Source organism: Sturnira hondurensis, unplaced genomic scaffold (genome assembly GCF_014824575.4).
Source record: "Sturnira hondurensis isolate 20B ecotype Veracruz unplaced genomic scaffold, ASM1482457v3 Scaffold0021490, whole genome shotgun sequence".
Lineage (NCBI taxonomy): Eukaryota > Metazoa > Chordata > Mammalia > Chiroptera > Phyllostomidae > Sturnira > Sturnira hondurensis.
The window spans coordinates 5,264,316-5,282,412 of record NW_028094121.1 but is presented as its reverse complement, the minus strand read 5'-3'; the positions used below and the strand labels follow the sequence as shown (position 1 = coordinate 5,282,412).

Genomic DNA, 18,097 nt, shown 5'->3' with positions numbered 1-18,097 from the left:
CAACATCCTATTAGTTAAAACAAGACACCAGGTCAGCTCAGATTCAGTTCCACCTCTGGATGGGAGGCATGTCCAAGTCATATCGCTCAAGGGCAGGGAGGATGGGAGAGAGTTTGGGGTCATCTGTGGAAAGAATCTACCAAGGCTTGAGAAGGGCAAGTGGAAACACTTCCCCAACCCTAAAAATTGTTTGTTTTTATTTTCCCTTTCCTCCCGGGATGGCAGAGTCTGTCTGGGTCCCTCCGTTCTGTACCCTCTTCCAGGCAGATGCCCCCCAGGCTAAGCCAGCATTTTCTCCTGCTGGTCCTACCCACCTGTGCACACTTCTAGGCTCACACGGAGATGCCCCTTGTCGGTTTCCTGGCCTGTGCCTTGGGATGGAAAGCATTAATGTCTGCATCCAGGGTTCTCCACCAATGCCCTGAAACTCCAGGATGGTGGTCCATGTGTCTGATTCTGAGTCTTCTCTTCCACCCTCCCTCCATCCAGCCACCTCACCATATAGCCTGTAACTGAGCATCCCAAACTGACTGATGGGACCTGGTGGTGCGCGCCCCCTGCTGGCTATCGAGGGCCCAGCGAGAACTTGGGTTCAGAATCTCTGGGTGTCTCTCAGGTCGGGGCACCCCACCAGGCAGAGGAGAGCCTAGTCTCAATACGGACTTCAAGGACCCTTCTGCCTTGGTGGAAAAGAGCTGCCGGGCTGGAAGCGGGCTCCTGCTGACAGAGCTGTGCATCCACTACCTCCTCTTCCGCGGAATGGACTATGGTTTAAGGGAAAGCCGCTCAGGGTCCCATGGTCATTGCAACGGAGGGGGAAAGGGTTAACTTTGAAGCCGGGCGGGGGACAGCTACCTTCTCATTTTCTCTCTGAGATTCACCGTCCTGGGAAACTAAGTTGTCAGGCCGCCCCTCTCCCCCCAGTCCTGAATCCGCAGCAGCCCGCAAGCCCCGCTTCAGGCCTCCTCCACCTGAGAGCCCGAGACGCCAAACCCCGCCCCCCACAACCGCCCCATTCACTCTGGGCGCGAGGCGGCGGGGGACGGAGAGCTCAGCTGTCCTCTGCTCGCGCGCACCACCACGGCAACACCCGGGCGACCGGACCGAGAGGGCAAGCTTGGCACCGCCGCCCCCAGCCCCGCCCTCCCGCGGGCTCACTCGCCCACACTCCCCGTGCTGCCTGTCTCCTTTTCACGCCCGGGACGCGCAGCCCAGCCCGGCGAGCTCCGAGTCTCCGCCGCCGCCCTCCCTGGTTGGGGCACAACCAGAGCATGGAAGCCGGGGAGCCCCGGGAACCCCGCGAGCCCGGGCCGGGGGCAGAGACCGCCGCGGCCCCACGCTGGGAGGAAGCCAACGCTTTCTCCGACAAACTCGCGCCCAAGAAGAAACCCAAATTGGTAAACACGGGGCATGCGGCTGGAGGGAGGGAAGGTCACCAGGGGTGGGGCCGCAAGCCCCCTCCCCCCTGCAGAGGACCCGCGGTGCCCCTCCACGAGGGGACGCAGGTCCTCAGCACCAGAATGCGCCCCGCCGTTGGCGCAGGCTTGGGTTTATTTTGGGAGCTCTGCTCCGCGTTTTTTTTTCCGGGGCTCGTGTTCCACAACCAGGGTCCCCCTCCCCCATGCTGTCACCTGGGTGCAGCTCAAGGCCCCTCGGAGCGGCTCAGCCCCTCTCGGAGCGGGCTGCACGGGGCGCACCGGCAGTACTTGGCAGTGCCGATCTGTGGCGCTCGGGTAGCGACCCGGGCCCTAGTAATCGGACTCGGGAAACCCGGCTCCTCGCTGTGCGCTCCGGTTTCTGCCATGTGGGTACCTCTCTTCAGACCCGAGCCTCTCGGTTTGGGGTCTGGCTCAGGGCCCTGCGCCCTGGGCTGGGGTGCCGTGCTCCCTGCGTCCTAAGGGTGCACTCAGGGTTCTGCGTCCCTGGTTCTGGGCTCCCAACGCAGAACTCTATGCCCCAGCTCTGGGCTCTGCTCCCCTCGTAGTAAGCATTAACATCCCCTCTCCACCCGTGTTGGTCTCAGCCCTGCAGGACTCACAGAGGAGAGAGGTCCTCTTCCCATCCGACAAGTTCTTGATGAGGGCAAACAGCCCTCATCTAGTTCTGGGTTGGCCCCTGGCCCTTGCTCACTCCCACTTTGTGATCTCAGAGCTTGCCGAAGAGACTGAGAATAGAGGCTGGCACAGAGCACCCTCCTGACCTTCAAGTGTCCTGTCCCTACCCTCCAAAGACCCTACCCCAGGAGGCCCACCTTTCAAAAGTCATTTCCTGAGACTCTGCCAGGCCCTCTCAGCAATGGGACTGAGAGACAGTGCAGGCTGAGTCCCTGCCTCAGGAGCTCACACTGCACTGAGGGAGACCCTGCAAGTGGTGCGTGCTCTGGCCAAAGACCATGCAAGTGCGGTGGGAGCAGGGGGAAGAGGGGACTGCCCACTAGGTTAGACTCCGTAGAGGTGGCATTCGAGCTGACCTTAAAGCGCGAATAGATGGTTTTTCCCAGACAGAGATAGAAACTGGATGGGTAAAAGGCACCGCGACGCACCTGGGTTGGAGAGCGCAAGGTCTTTGGGAGAAGAGTTGGAGGAGTGTCAGAGACCCACGAAGGGCCCTGAGTGCCACGTTGAGGAGCCCGGACCTTATTCAGTGAGGCTAGGGGTTTTAAACGAGGTTCCTTGGAGCCCCATGTTTCAGGGGGTCTGCACACCCGTGAGTCCAATTTATTTTCTTTCTTCTTCAAAGTATGTTTTAAACAATTAAAAATGTATAATAAAACAACTCACTCAAATGTGTTATGCAGATGTCTTTGCACATTGGAGGCCACTAACATTAATTTATGCTGCAGGTTGATTGTTATTATTATTATTATTTGAACATTTTATTTATTTATTTATACTATATTCTACACTTTATTTTTAAATATATTTTATTGATTATGTTATTACAGTTATCTCAATTTTTCCCTCTTTGCCCCTTTCACCTGGTACCCCTCTTCCCTCCAGCAATCCCCTCCTTAGTTCATGTCCATAGGTTGTGCGTATAAGTTCTTTGGCTTCTTCATTTCCTATACTATTAACATTGCCCTGTCTATGTTGCACCTACCAATTATGCTTTTGAATCCCTGTAGCCTTTCCCCCTTTCTCCCTCGACCCCTCCCAGCTGATAACCCTCCAAATGATTTCCATACCTATGATTCTGTTCTTGATCTGGTTGTTTGCTTAGATTTTTTTGTTTGTTTGTTTGTTTTTTAGATTCAGCTGTTGATAGCTATGAATTTGCCTTTTTAATGTTCATAGTTTTGATCTTCTTTTTCTTAAACAAGTTCCTTTAGCATTTCATGTAGTAATAATTTGGTGATGATGAATTCCTTTAGCTTTACTTGGTCTGGGAAGCACTTTATCCGCCCTTTGATTCTACATGATAGCTTTGCTGGATAGAATAATCTAGGTTGTAGGTCCTTGCTTTTCATCACTTGAATACTTCTTGGAAGTCCCTTCTAGCCTGCAAAGTGTCCTTTGAGAAATCAGCTGGCAATCTAATGGGAATTCCTTTGTAGGTAACTCTATGCTTTTCTCTTGCTGCTTTTAAGATTCTCTCTTTGGTTTGCAGCCCGAGTTCAATCCACTGAGCTACACCAGTTAGGTCAAGATTCTCTCTTTATCTTTAACCTTTGGCATTTTAATTATGATGTGTCTTGGTGTGGTCCTCTTTGGGTCCAACATGTTTGGGACTCTCTGTGCTTCCTGGACTTGTATGTCTATTTCCTTTGCCAAATTAGGGGAGTTCTCTTCCATTATTTTTTCAAATAAGTTTTCAACTCCTTGCTCCTCCTCTTCTCCTCCTGGTAAGCCTATGATTTGGATGTTGGCATGTTTGGAGGTGTCCTAGAATCTTCTTATACTATCCTTGTTTTTCTAAATTCTTGTTTCTTGTTTCTGTTCTGGTTCAATGTTTATTTTTTCCTCCTGTTCCAAATCATTGATTTGATTCCTGGCTTCCTTCCCTCCACTATTGATTTCCTAGAGATTTCTCTTTGTTTCACTTAGTGTAATCTTCCTTTCTTCCTTTCTGTTGTTGCCATACTCAATGAGTTCGTTGAGTACCAGTTCATGATCACCAGTGTTTGGAACTCTGCATATGATGGGTTGGCTATCTCTGCTTCATTTAGTTCTTTTTCTGAAGTTTTGGTCTGTTCTTTCACTTGGGCCATATTTCTTTATCTCCTCAATTTGGCAGCCTCTCGGTGTTTGTTTCTGTGTATTAGGTAGAGCTGCCTTGACTCCCTGTAAAAGACACCTGTAAATTATGTGGGGTGGAGCCATAGGTAATCACCAGGGTGGAGCAACCTGCTTTACCACTTTGTGGCTCTGTGTAGGGAGAGGGGAAGGGCTCAGAGAAGAGACTGTGCTGCTGCCTGGCTTCTGGGGGTTTGCCTGGCACTTGCCCCATTTTCCAGTCACTTCACGCACTCCCCATATGCAACTGGTGCCCTTCTAGCTGTTGCCCTGGTGTTGAATCCCCAAGTGAGTGGGTTTGCGTATGTTTTAAGACCATGTAGACCATTTAAATGGAGTTTCCTGAAAATCTGGCAGTTTCTTCTGCTTCCCCAATCCCCAGTGGATTTTACAGCCAGAAGTTACTGGGATTTCTCTTCCCAGTGCTGGAACCCTGGGCTGTGCAATCTGGCCTGGGGCTGGGATCACCAGCTCCCAGAGTATCCCTCCAGATTTTTACCCACCACACATGAATGTGGGACCACCTATGCCCCATTTCACCGCACCTCTCCATGCCATATCTTGTCTTCTCTCCGCCCCATCTCCAAGTCTCCATGCCTCTTACTCATCTGAATGAATGTGGCTTTTTTTTAAAAATAGATTTTGTTTATTCATTTTTAAAGAGAGGGGAAGGGAGGGACAAAGAGAGGGAGAGAACCATCAATGTGTGGTTGCCTCTCACGCACCCCCCACCGGGGACCTGTCTCTCAACCCAGGCATGCGCCTGACTGGGAATTGAGCTGCCAACCCTTTGGTTCGTAGGCCATCACTCAATCCACTGAGCCACACCAGCCAGGGCTAGATGTAATTCTTTTTGTGGTGCGCGTGGAGGCAAAGTGTGTCTACTTATGTCTCCATCTTGACCAGAAGTCCCTATTATTATTATTTCTTTAGCAAACCTTAGAATAAAGCTTTTCCTGTGATCTGTTTAATAGAAGAGTATCTTGAGATTGCTGGCAAGTACTGCTGAGTCTCTTGAGACTTGTAGCTTAAAACAAAACAGAACAAAATGCCTTCGATCGTTTGCAGCCACTTATTGGTGTGAATCAGGGCTTTCTCAATACTGTGAAAAACCCAACAATAAAAAAAGAAAACAAACCAACAAATGCAGAAACAAATTGACTAAATGATGAAGCTTAAGTCTATACCAGTTAAGTCTGAATCCTAACTCTCAGTTTCCATTTCTCATTATCCAAACAACTGTGTTGTTTTCATTGGTTGACACAATAAATACTTTATGTATGTGTAATACATTTGAATTTGTGAAATAAATTTATGCCAGTAAGATATGGTAATATCCAGTTTACGTATTTGGGTTTCCCCCAAGAGTTCATTTGCATAATAGGTCAACCTACTTTTTAAAAGAGCGTGAAAACCATTATAGGGCGAGGCAGGGTTTTTCAGCAACGGATTAATTTGTTTTCATTTTCATTTTAGAAGGAGCACCCTGGGCAGTGCTGCGGATGGATTGGAGAGGGCGTGCCTGGCAGCAGGCAGGCTAGGGAGGGTGCCGGTCCCTGTCTGCGGAGCAAGTTAGACTACTCTCACGGCCCCGGGGGATGGAGGGAAGGGGATGGGCGCTGGGAACCCAGGTGGTCAGTGGAGCTCCCCAATTCATTTCCTCCCCAAGCACCAGAGAATCCAGACACTCAGGCCCGGTTGTCAGTCCCGACCTCTCTGTCAGCCCCTGACCCTCGCAATTCTCTGAGCGGCAAGGCGCCTGGTGGCTTCCTGGCCCCTACTCCTTCCTGCCCTAGCCCCTCCTCCCACAGGCTATTCTGGGGGCTTTAGGCCTCATGGGCCACATCAGGACCTGGCTGGGCTCATTCTCATTCCCAGGAGCCTAAGTGAACTATTTAAGCCTCAGATGCATAGGAGGCCCTCACCTCATGGGGCCAGAGGACTTCCTCAGTGCAGACCTATCTGTCTCTCTTTCCTCCAGCTGCCCTTCTCCCTCTAAGTCCTTCTAGAAGTAACAGCTCTTGGCCAAGTTCCTGTCTTGGTCCCAACAGGCGGAATCATATCAGCCTAAATGAGAGTTCCTCAGACAGGCGGGGTGGGGTTGTGCTGCCCTCCACTGTCACCCCATTGCAACCCCCCATGTCAGAGGGGGGCACCAGCCTGGCCCCCACCCGGCTGGAAGGCAGAGAGAGTTGGCAGGCCAGTGCTCCCAGGCTGAGTTTCTGGTCTCGGGTGAGGGTCTTTCTGGCCTAGTTCCCAGTCTGGAATCTGGACTCCTTTCTGATTTCTGGGGGACCTGTTCCCAGGCTCACCTGTAACACGTGACAGGGTGGCCTCCCTCTGCAGCTGGGTCTAGGAGGGTCTCTGAGCACTTGCTCCTACCCAGCCCTGGCCAACCACTTTCACCTGTCCCTTCAGCTCCCCCTGCAGCCCGGGCCGCTCATCGCTTCCAGCTCACGCCCTCTAGGTCCTCAGACTCCACCTCACCTGGACAGTGTCAGAGCAGGCTGAGCGGGGAGGCGGGGGCCTGCCCTTGGGACCTCCATCTGAGGTGAAGAGAGGCCTGCCCATGGAATCCTCAGTGTGAGGGCACTGTGCCCCTCACCATTTCTCCCAAATCTGGAAAGGGGCTATGTGGGAGGGCTGTCTCAGGGAAGTGGCTGAAGTAGCAGGGGTTGGGGTCTCCTGAGAGTTATTGAGAAGGGGCTTATGGGGGATGGGGTGCTGCTGTATAGAAAGAGGCCAGAGACTTCGGATCTTATCTTGGCTCTGCCTTGACTTTGCTGTGTGACCTAGAATAATTTTCTTTCCCTCTCTGGGCCACTTTCCCCATCCCTAAAAGAAGTGGCCCTGGTTGGTGTGGCTCAGTGGATTGAGTGCTGGCCTGGGAACCAAAGGGTTGCTGGTTCAATTCCCAGTCAGGGCAGATGCCCGGGTTGTGGGTTATGTCCCAGGTAGGGGACACACGAGAGGCAACCACACACACATTGATGTTTCTTTCTCTCACGTTCTCCCTCCCTTCACATCTGTCTAAAAAATAAATAAATAAAATCTTTTTTAAAAATAGAAGAAGTGGAAAGTTCTAGAGCCAAGGCACCTGGGGTGATTTTCTTGCAATGGCCCAAGGTGGGATGGGATGGGGTCTGGGCAGGTCAGCCAGGGGGGACCCAGAACATGGCAGTCTGGCAGGGACTGTGGGGCAGAGAGGAGTGAGACCTCGGCTGGCTGCCTGGGCTGGAGTGGCCGGCTTGGGAACCTGCCTGAAGGGGCTGGGAGGGCAGCCGATTCTCTGTCCTTGAAGGGATGGTGGACTCTGTCCCTAAGGCAGTAAGCCCAGGGGGCGGGACACACTCAGCCGCTGTCCCGAAGGCCAACAGGCTTCCTGGGTCTGGAAGAGTAGGTCTCCCTTCTCTCCTAACTCCACACTTCCCATCTCTCACCATCCTTCTGGCACTCTTTTTCTCTAGGTCTTGTAGCTTTATTACTTTCTTTCCTTGAAGGCTCACAGCTGCTGATGGGGTTGGAAGGTACCTGGGCCAAGGACACACAGACACAGGGTGGCGGCCAGCAACTGGGGCAGGACTTGAGCTGAGCCCCAGAGGAGAGGCACCTGTCCTGCCACTGCCTTTAGACTGGCCCTGCTGGCCGCAGACAGTGCCTCGTGGGAATAAAAGCCAAATGCAAACTGTGGTCTACCTCACGAGCTTGGGGAGCTCTTTGGTCTTCCATTCCAACTCGGAGGTTTTAAATCCTCTGAGGTTTTAAATCCTCACTTGCCAGTCATAGGCACTTAATGTAAATTGATTAAAATTAAATACAACTAAAAATTCAGTTCCTCTGTCTCACTAGTTGCATTTCAAGTTTCTCCATAGTCACATGTAGCCCCCTGGACAGCTCTGGACATTTCTAATATCCCAGAAAGTTCTATTGGACAGTGTTCTTCCAAAGGATGGCACGGGTCTCTGTCTTGGGGACAGGTCACAAGCTCCATGGGGGCAGGGATCACACCTGTCTTGTTTCCTGCCATGTCCCCAGAACAGTGCCTGTCACATGGTCATCACTCAGTGTTGTCAACTGATTGGAACCTAGGCTTGACTCCAGAAAGAAGCAGCGGGGCCAGTGCGTGGCCTGCAGGGCCACTGGGAGAAGGCCCCGATGTGAGCCCCTCATCTGCAAAGTGGTAATCATGGTCCCATACAGCGCAGGTCACAGAGATGCAGTGGGACTCTGGGAGTCTGGGAGTCCCTTGGGAACCCACATCCTGACCCTCCCAGGGATTACCAAGGGCCCAGCCGCTGTCTGTGATGGCACACCCCTGTCTCCATTCCACTGCAGGGGGTGAAGGAGTTCTGAGAGCTTCTGAGGCCCTGAGAGAAGGCCCTCTGCAACCTGGCACCTTCCTACTGTTCTGGGCTCACCTGTACCCCCACACCCTGGGCTCTGCTCACCCTTGTGAATACATGTGCACACCTCTTCACGCCTTCCTTCACCCTGCTCCCCCTCCACGTCTCAGCTCAAATGCCTCCTCTCCTGTGACAACTTCCTCTGAACCCCTGTCATCAAGACCAGGCTTTCACCTGTGTTCTGCCACTCATTTCAGTCCCCTCCGCATCGCTGTTTCTCCCCTCCCAGACTGTGAGCTCAGGGGACAGGACCTCCCCAGGCAGAGCCCAGGTATCTGGCACAAAGAACCAGTAAATGTTTGTCAAATTTGCATCAACCGAAAAAAATATTCTTGGAGCACCTGCTATATGTCAAGTAATCTGAACAGATTAGAGCACTTCACTGAAGTTTCTAATTCGTGTAAAATTTGTCATGACAAATATCGCTTCAATATGTTACTCAAAAGTTCAGAGCCATTAAAAATGTACTGAGCTCTTGTTATGGGCTAGGTACAGTTCTAAGCACTAGACATACAATAAAGTAACAAGATAGACATAGTCCCTGCTCCCTCAGAACTTAGGCACAGTTCCTGCTTCCTCTCTAGAGTTCTGTCTAGAAATAGAAATAAGTGAATAAGCAATTATAACTTACTATCGGGGGGTGGTGGGATGGCATGGGAGTAATAGACATAAAACTATACTTGAAAAGTAATTAAAGAAAGAAAGAAAGAAAATAAACAACTTACTGTTGAATTTTACTAAAAAGGAAATAGAAAAATAGGAGTGGAAAAGGAAATGGGAGAGGGAGCTCACCCATAGGTAGGCGTGAGAGAAGGCTTCCTGGAGGCGGCACGGAGTTTGAGACCCAAAGGTTGGGTAGAAGTTAGCTGGGCTGAGAGTCAGGGAGAGTGCAGATCGGGAGGGGGAATGGCATGTGCAAAGGCTCGGAGACAGATGGGAAGTTGTGCTCGCACATGAGAGAGGTCAGCGTGAGCAAACGGGGGTCATGGGAAGGTGAGCGCGGAGAGAGAAGTAAGGGATCTGTCATGAAGAGCTTCCTACTCTACACCAAAGGCTACTGACTGGAGTCTGAGAGGAATGGGTACCACTCAAGGGGAGGGGCGCACCACCAGACTTGAACGTGGGAAAATCCCTTGACAACAATATGGGTGACAGATTGGAGGATAGGACAGATGGTGACGGACTGGGCTGTGGTAGAGGAGACAGAAGGAAGTGGAGGGAGTCCAGTGGAGTTGACAGGTGTGGGTGACTGATTGTTGGTGACTGATTGATAGGGAAAAGGAGTTGAGGAAGAGGGGAGGCTTGCCTTGACTTCTGGGCTCCTGGTCAGGAGAGAAGTGCATGGTGGTGCAGAGCAATGGGATGAAGAAGGAGGAAGGAGTCCAGGTTTGGCAGTGGAGAGAGTGGCAGGAATTTGGCCTTGAGCACGTTGAGTTCGAGTGTCTGTTAGTCAAGTGGGACAGTGAGATGCATGAGTTAGGAGCACAGGAGAAAGATCTGGGCTGGAGACAAATGTGGTCACATAGTTGTCTTGTTTCCAAGCACAATTCCTCTGACGGGCCTGTGGCTCCCATTTTATAGTGGAGACCAGAGGCCACCTTGAGCATCAGCCCCACTCTGTGGCTCCATACATTGTATTCCCTTTTCTGCTGTGTCCAGATGGCTGGCCAGATTGCAGACTCGCTGAGGGCATGTCCCTGCCACCCTAAGGTGCTTCCTAGTGGAGAGCCATCATCTCCGTCCCCAGCTGGGTCCTACACAGAGAGGGTCCTATCCCAAGACTAAGCCTTCTCCGGCAGAGGCTAGGCCTGGGTTTACTTCCTGCCCCAGTGCCCAGAGGGGCTGGAACACAAGACCCACCTCAGGGGAGTGTGAGTGATGGCCCTTCTCCTGCACCTCTGCAGCCCAAGCCTCAGAATGCAGTCACCATTGCTGTGTCCTCCCGAGCCTTGTTCCGCATGGACGAGGAGCAGCGGATCTACACGGAGCAGGGCGTGGAGGAGTATGTGCGCTACCAGCTGGAGCACGAGAACGAGCCGTTCAGCCCGGGGCCGGCCTTCCCCTTCGTGAAGGTGAGTGGCTGCCCACCATGAGCCGTACAGTGCCTTTGTCGGGGGTTGGAAAAAGCACTCCCATGGATGTTTGAGTACGGAAGAGGGGCCCTTGGGGATGGTGCTGCCCCACGGGAGCACGGCTTGGCTAGGGGCAGAACTGTTGTGGGACGACGAGGCCACCCCGGCCTCCGGACTAATGCAGCCCCACACCAGGTAAACAGTCTGGTGAGTGGAACACTGGATTTCAGCGCCCACTCATGCTTTCAGTGAATCAACTAGTACAACGGCAGAGATCGGGAGGAGGAAGCCCATGTCCCCGTCCTCCCCAACCCTGGCCACCCGCTGCAGATGTTCGTCCCTGGGCATCTGAGCAGCAGGGCCCCCTCTCCCATCCAGGCTCTGGAGGCTGTGAACAGGCAACTCCGGGAGCTCTACCCCGACAGTGAGGACATCTTCGACATTGTCCTCGTAACCAACAACCACGCTCAAGTGGGTGTCCGCCTCATCAACAGCATCAACCACTATGGTGAGCATGCGGGATGGGACCACGGGACACCCCTGCCAGACACCTGGGGGCGGGGCCACACCTCTGCAGGGCGAGGGTGTACCAACTAGAACCCCAAACCCAGGGATGTGCTGGTAAACCAGCTCTTTAAAAAAAAAATCATCAACAACAGCAAGAAAAGCACCCAGTTGTGGCATTGGCATTTTCAGGGTGTAAGCATTCCCACCATGGCTGATTTCAAGCTACCAACAGTCTAACAATCACATTGGCTCCCAGAATCCCAGGATATTTAACATTCAGTTCCTGCAAGTCAGTATCAGCCGGCTCCAGCTCGCCGCGCCCTGGCCGCACTCCTCATGTGATCCGGCAGGGCCCTTGCAGCCCGGCGCCTCCGCGTCTCCGACTGCAGTGGGGCTCCCGGGCCTCACAAAGCTGCTCGGAGAACAGGTGCAGTCATCCGAGTGCGTGGGGCTTGGTGGCCTAATTCAAATCCTTGATTGAAAGTAATGGACCCTTCAGAGCCAGTTTAAGGGGGTGGGGGGGGGGGACATCTTTTGTGAGTTTATAGGAGTGCGTCTTAGAACCACAGAACAAGAAGTAACATTGGGCCTAAAAGGCCCGAATCCAAGAACTGGAAATCTCTCCTGGGCTGTTCTCTCTCTGGGCCGCATGAGCCCTTATTTCTGCTTCTCTCAGCAAGTCCGTGTCTTTATTTTGTTTTTGTTTTTGTTTTTTTTCCCGTCTCTTTTTCTCCCCGAATTAGGCAGGCTTCTCTGCTTTTCCTGAACGTGCCCAAAATTTGTAAGTTTACAAGTCTTTGTTTTAAGCAACCAAGAAAGTCCAGTTGGCATTTTTTAAATCTTAATTTCAAATTGCTGGGAGCAGGAGTTATATTCAAAATATTTAACCGACTGTGATGCAGGCGCGGAGTAATCAGGACAGACAGCGCCTGCAGTACAGGAGCCTGTCCAGAAGCACTCCTGCTGTGCCCCTTCCGTTGTGGATTGTCCCGCGTGAGGGATGCGGTAGTGTTGGACTAACTCAGTGGACTCAGAGCAGCGGCCGTTTATCAACCAGCAAATATTTTACAACCTCTGCAGACATAGGTACTGGGTGGCTGTCAGCCCAGGCTGTGAGAGAGTCTGATTGGCCTAGCCGGGGTCAGGTGTCTGTCCCTATCCAATCAGCGAGGGCCAAGAGGGTCACTCCTGGTTAGGGATCCATCGTGTTTAGTACTGGAATCCCCTGGCGAGAGGATGTTACTGTGAGCCGCACAGCTGCTCCGGATCGTCTTCACTTCATGGGTGAAGGATGGAGCGGTTTAGCGAGGAACGACACTGGCCTAAAATCACTCAGAGAACCACTCCAGTGCCCCACCACCGCTCAGAGCCGAGACAGTGTCTACTGCACCTGGAGGGACCAAGGCGGGGCCCTAAGGGTTGACTCGGGCATCGTCTGACTGTTCTGTTTCCTCCCCAGACCTGTTCATCGAGAGGTTCTGCATGACGGGTGGGAATAGCCCCATCTGCTACCTCAAGGCCTATCACACCAACCTCTACTTGTCAGCTGATGCAGAAAAAGTTCGGGAAGCTATTGATGAAGGTGAGTGAAACTAGGGAGGGGGATCATAGGTCTGGCATGAGTCTGGCAAAGGGGTCCCCGAGGTGGGAGGCCGGGTCCTAAAGCCCCGAGCAGGTGCTAGGGGTTGCGGTGGTCACTGGAAGGCAGACTACCTTCCTTAATTCCTATGACCTGTCCCATAGACTCTGAGAACAAGGCCCACCTATTCTACTTACCTCGCCTGCTCTGCACCCACCCCAGGATGGATGTCTCAGCTCTGGGGCTGAGCTCTGTCTGGAGCTGGAGCTGCAGCTGAGCTGCAGCCTGGGGTGGAGTGGGCGTGGGTATCGCCCACCTATTATCGCCCACCCCCTGCCCTACCACATTAAGGATGCTTTTACTTATCACCATCACTCTGGCTTCTGTTTCCATGGAAGCCCTCCTTATAGCCCAGAAGGCCACTCCCTTCGAGGAATCTTCCAGGTCAGTAGGAGTTCTGATTCCTGTGTGACCCATGGGCAGCCTCTGGCCCTCTCTGGGCCAGTGAGGAGAAAGATAAGTTTCTAGTTCAGCCTGAGCAATGAGTGTGGTCTGGGAAATGGCCAGCGTTCCAGCAGCTGAGGCGAGGTTAGGAGACCTGGCCACAAGTTCTGACAAAGAAAACTTCCCTCCATGTGTCTCTTTCAAGGGGCAGTGTTGGGTGGCAGCCATAGCCTTGGTCCTCTGGCACAGGCCGACAGGCCCCCCCACCTGAGAGGGCTTCTCAGGCTACGCACTACTGGCAGGTTTATCAACCAGCAATATACTGACTTTTCTCTTCCTCCTTCACGCTGTCTCCTGCCTAGGAGCCTGATGTCTCACTCCTCTGAGCTGCTCGGGCCTCTAGGAGGCTCTTTAGCCAGGGACCAGAAGCCATTTCCCCACACAGATGTCACGCCCTCTGGTTGGAGCCATGGCCCTGGCCTGCCTGTGTGCCTCTGTATGTCTGCAATCTGAGCTCAGGCTGGAGAGCAGGCGGAGGTCAGGGCGGCAGCCCTGCTCGGGGTAGGGCTGGTTTTGGTTCATCTTGGCTCCAGTATTGGCAGAGTGGAGAGGGTTCCTGGCCTGATGCCCAGGGCCTGGTCCTACTTATAACGTCCTCAGGCAAGCAAAGTTGCTGCGGGGTTGGCACTGCTCACCTCTCCCAGAGCTCTTCCTACACCCAGCCCCTCTGATCCCAGATTCCCAAAGAGCAGGGCTGAGGTGGCCTCTGGAGAGATGAAGGGTAGGGAATGGGCTGAACCGACTGACCAGGCCTCCAGCCTCCACGCACAGGCTCTCTTGTCCACTGTAGCTCTAGCCTGGAGCCCGGGTTTCTGGCAGGCATCCTTGACCTAGAGAAGCAGAGAGTCTGTGTCACAGTCAAGTGTAATTAGTGCTGCCCCTTATGGCCACCTACATTGCCTCAAGGAACCCTGAACAGCCAGGCTGTCCTGAGTAGGACACACCTGGGTGCCTTTGTGACAGCAGACTTAGGGTACCCACGCCCACTCCACCCCAGGCTGCAGCTCAGCTGCAGCTCCAGCTCCAGACAGAGCTCAGCCCCAGACAGAGCTGAGACATCCATCCTGGGGTGGGTGCAGAGCAGGCGAGGGCCTTGTCAGAATCAACAGCAAGAGAGGGAGGCCAAGCCAGGGTCAGGGCTCCTGCCCAGCAGCACCCTGCAGGTCTGTATCAACAGTCTGTGAGGGACCCCAGGAAGGACCTCAGCGGCCCGGGGACCCTTCCTTCCAGCCAGGACTGACGTTCCGACAGTCCATGCCAGCATGACCTCCCTAGATATTATGATATTGACATTCATCCGTACTGGCTGATCCGTGGCTCCTGCTCTGAGTCCGCTAAGTATCCTGCTGTTGCCCGGGGCTCCCTCAGACCTTCCCACACAGCAGCAACTGAAGGGAACCTCAGGCTTAGGCCAGAGCCCTCAGACCCCTGCTCAGGGCAAAAGCTGCCATCCATTCTTATGGCCAGGTTTTTAATATCCCAAATCTTAGCTCTCATTTACCTTGTACCCTCTGAACCCTGGATGAGGCAGGTGAGACAGCCCTATCCTGGCCCCAGGTGTCAGGGAGCCCTATTGTCAGGATGAAGGCAGACAACATTCACCTCTCTCCACCCAGGGATCGCAGCTGCCACCATCTTCAGCCCCAGCAGGGACGTGGCAGTGTCCCAGAGTCAGCTGCGTGTGGCCTTCGATGGGGACGCGGTGCTCTTCTCAGACGAGTCGGAGCGCATCGTCAAAGCCCACGGGCTGGACAGGTTCTTCGAGCACGAGAAGGCCCATGAGAACAAACCCTTGGCTCAGGTGCTCCACACAAGCCCCAGAACCCCCGAGTGGAGCAGGGCAGCTCCCCAGAGCCTGCCTTGGCTGGAACCTCCAGCCCAGAACCACACTCAGAGGTTGGCCTAGAATCTAGGCGGGTCTGCTCACCAAGCCTTCAGTCTTCATCCCTCTCACTTGACCCCTGGCTCCCCTCAGTGAGCTTCTTCCCCTTCCCCAAGCTCCTACCCCTCTTGTTGCAGTCCCATTCTCCCTCTGAAGCCCCCATCTCCTCTCAAAGCCCCTCTCTGAAGCCTCTACCTCTCCTTTGCAGTTCCTTGCTGAGGTCTCCATCCCTTCTCTCTCTTTTTTAAGATTGTATTTATTTAGTTTTAGAGAGAGGGGAAGGGAGGGATAAAGAGAGGGAGAGAAACATCGATGTGAGAGAGAAACACCAATAGGTTGCCTCTTGTACAAACCCTGTCCGAGGACTGAACCTGCATGTGCCCTGACCAGGAATCCAACCAGCAACCTTTTGCTTTGCAGGACATGCCCAGCCAACTAATACTGGTCAGGGGCTCCATCCCTTCTCTACAGTCCCCCTCACCCTCTGAAAGCCTCAGCCTCTCTCTGGAGCCCTCATCATCTCTCTGAGCTTCCCCCGCCCCTCTGAGTAGTCTCCCTTCCTCTCAAGAAACCCCTGCTTCCCTCACTGGAGGAGAGGGAAAGGTGGACTGGAGCTCCTCACCTGGGCAGGGAGATCCAGCTGGGCGTGGGGTCTGGGGCAGTCCCTCTGCTTTGGGCTGACCAGCCCCAACTACCTCCTGCCATCCATCCTTTGACAAGGGGCTCAGGGACCCCCACTCAACACCATACTGCTCAGAAGTCTCCTTGAGGGCAGAATACGCCCTAGTCCCTGGTTACAATTCCTTGGGGTTGGAGCCGATGGAATTCTCCAGGCCTCCTGGGAGCTCCTATTTGTGATTTTTTAAAAAGATTTTATTTATTTATCTTCAGAGGAGAAGGGAAGGACAGAAGGAGAGGGGAATATCAATGTATGGTTGCCTCTTGTGAGTCCCCTGCTGGGAACTGGCCTGCAACCCAGGCGTGTGCCCTGACTGGGAATCGAACCTCCATCATGTGGTTTGAAGGCCCGTGCTTAATCCACTGAGCTACACCAGCCAGGGCCTATTTGTGATTTTAGCAAAAATCTCCATCATCCCAGATCCCCTCTCACCAAGACTTCAGCAGGCTCCAGTTGCAGCCCTGAACATTCATTTCACTCCCATTCTCATTAATTCCCTCTAACACCCTTGGGAATCAGGGCAGGACTGTGTTCCCACTACATGGCAGGCAGAGCCCAGGAGATCACTGCTTTCCCCAGTCTCCCAGCAGGCGAGGGGTCTCCAAGACTGGGAACCTGCCTCTCCTTATTTCCAGCTGCTGTTGTAGTTTTGTCTTTTCTTTTCTTTTCTTTTCTTTTCTTTTCTTTTCTTTTCTTTTCTTTTCTTTTCTCTTCTCTTCTCTCTCTCTTTCTCCCTTTCTTTCTTTCTTTTACCATCATCTGGTTCTTTACTCACATGTCCTCATTAACCTTCATTGCTCCCAGCACTGTAGAGAGTAAATCCTTTCCCTGACCCCAGAGAGCCAGAGCATGACACCCTGAGCCAGTTACACCCTGGTCTGTCCGTCCGTGTCATTCGCAGCTGGAATCCATTCTGCCTGGAGGATATTTTTAATATCTTCCCTGCTGGGGAACACAGAAGGTCACACTTACTGAGCTGCAGGACAGACACCCATTTTTCCCGGGGGGCACAGAGATGGACACACAGAGTAACAGCTGTCCTGGTGTGGTTATTCTGACACAGACTGCCCTGTGGATGCACAGTGGCCTCAGCAGGCAGAACAGGGCTGAGAGATGTGGGGACCTTCAGAAGCTTTCCCACGCCAAGCATCAAGACATGAGTGCTTTAGGGAGGAGCCCAGCTGGAGAGGGAGCAAAAGTTTGCAAGAGGGGTGCGCTCACAGTCTTCCCTTGCCTTCTCATAGGGACCTTTAAAGGGCTTTCTGGAGGCTCTGGGTAGGCTGCAGAAGAAATTCTACTCCAAGGGCCTGCGGCTGGAGTGCCCAATCCGCACCTACTTGGTGACGGCACGCAGCGCAGCCAGTTCTGGGGCCCGGGCTCTCAAGACTCTGCGCAGCTGGGGCCTGGAGACAGATGAAGCCTTGTTCCTTGCGGGGGCGCCCAAGGGCCCCCTGCTTGAGAAGATCCGCCCACACATCTTCTTTGATGACCAGATGTTCCATGTGGCTGGGGCTCAGGAGATGGGCACAGTGGCTGCCCACGTGCCTTACGGTGTGGCACAGACACCCCGGTGGACTACACCTGTGAAGCAGACCCCAGCTGCACAGCAGCCGAACTGCCAGCCTCACTGACCCTCAGTGTTCCAGGCACAGCTCCCTGTCATACTTTGACATGTCATCCAGTGGACTGACCCTTCTAGTCTCTTACCACACTGCCTTGCTGCATGTCTGCCCTCATCCCTGAGTGAGGTACTGGTAGACAGTCATGAAGACCGGGCTGGCATTCTCACCAGCTCTCATTCTGGGCCAGCTCTGTGCCACAATGCTGGCTAGGAAAGTAAGACTGTGGCTGGACTTCAGGGGGAAGTGGATGGCACTGGGCGTGGCAGGGTCCAAGGAGCCAGGATGCCTGCAAAGGGCCTGGGGTGCGGGGCGGGGGGGTGGGGGTGGGGAATCCAGCCCCGTATAGTTCGAAGAGCACTGCATCAAGAGAGAGGGGACTCTGACCTCTGTGCTCTGTCCTGGCATAAAATGCATGACTTTGACCAAGTCCCTCCCCTACTTGGGCCTCAGTTTCCCCATCTTTTAGGTGGTTTTCAAACTCCTTTAGCTAAAGAAGCTTGGTTTTATAAGATTGTCCTCTTTGAAGGAAGTGTTGTGTACCAGCGCTGCTGCTGGTCTGCACAGCACCTTTGTGCAGACTACACAAAGACGCTGTCTCTAGAGTGAATTGTGCAGAG

The 18,097-nt window shown here is 53.4% G+C and overlaps 1 protein-coding gene across 1 annotated transcript; it reads left to right on the top strand.

Annotated features, from left to right (window-relative positions):
* The first annotated feature begins 1,188 nt into the window (after positions 1–1,188).
* On the top strand, positions 1,189–17,777 carry NT5C1A (5'-nucleotidase, cytosolic IA). Its single transcript, XM_037032544.1, has 6 exons — positions 1,189–1,397; positions 10,540–10,707; positions 11,086–11,215; positions 12,674–12,796; positions 14,914–15,098; positions 17,103–17,777. The coding sequence occupies exons 1-6, from the start codon at positions 1,272–1,274 to the stop codon at positions 17,487–17,489; spliced, it is 1,119 nt and encodes a 372-aa protein (XP_036888439.1). The 5' UTR covers positions 1,189–1,271; the 3' UTR covers positions 17,490–17,777.
* The last annotated feature ends 320 nt before the right edge of the window (positions 17,778–18,097 follow it).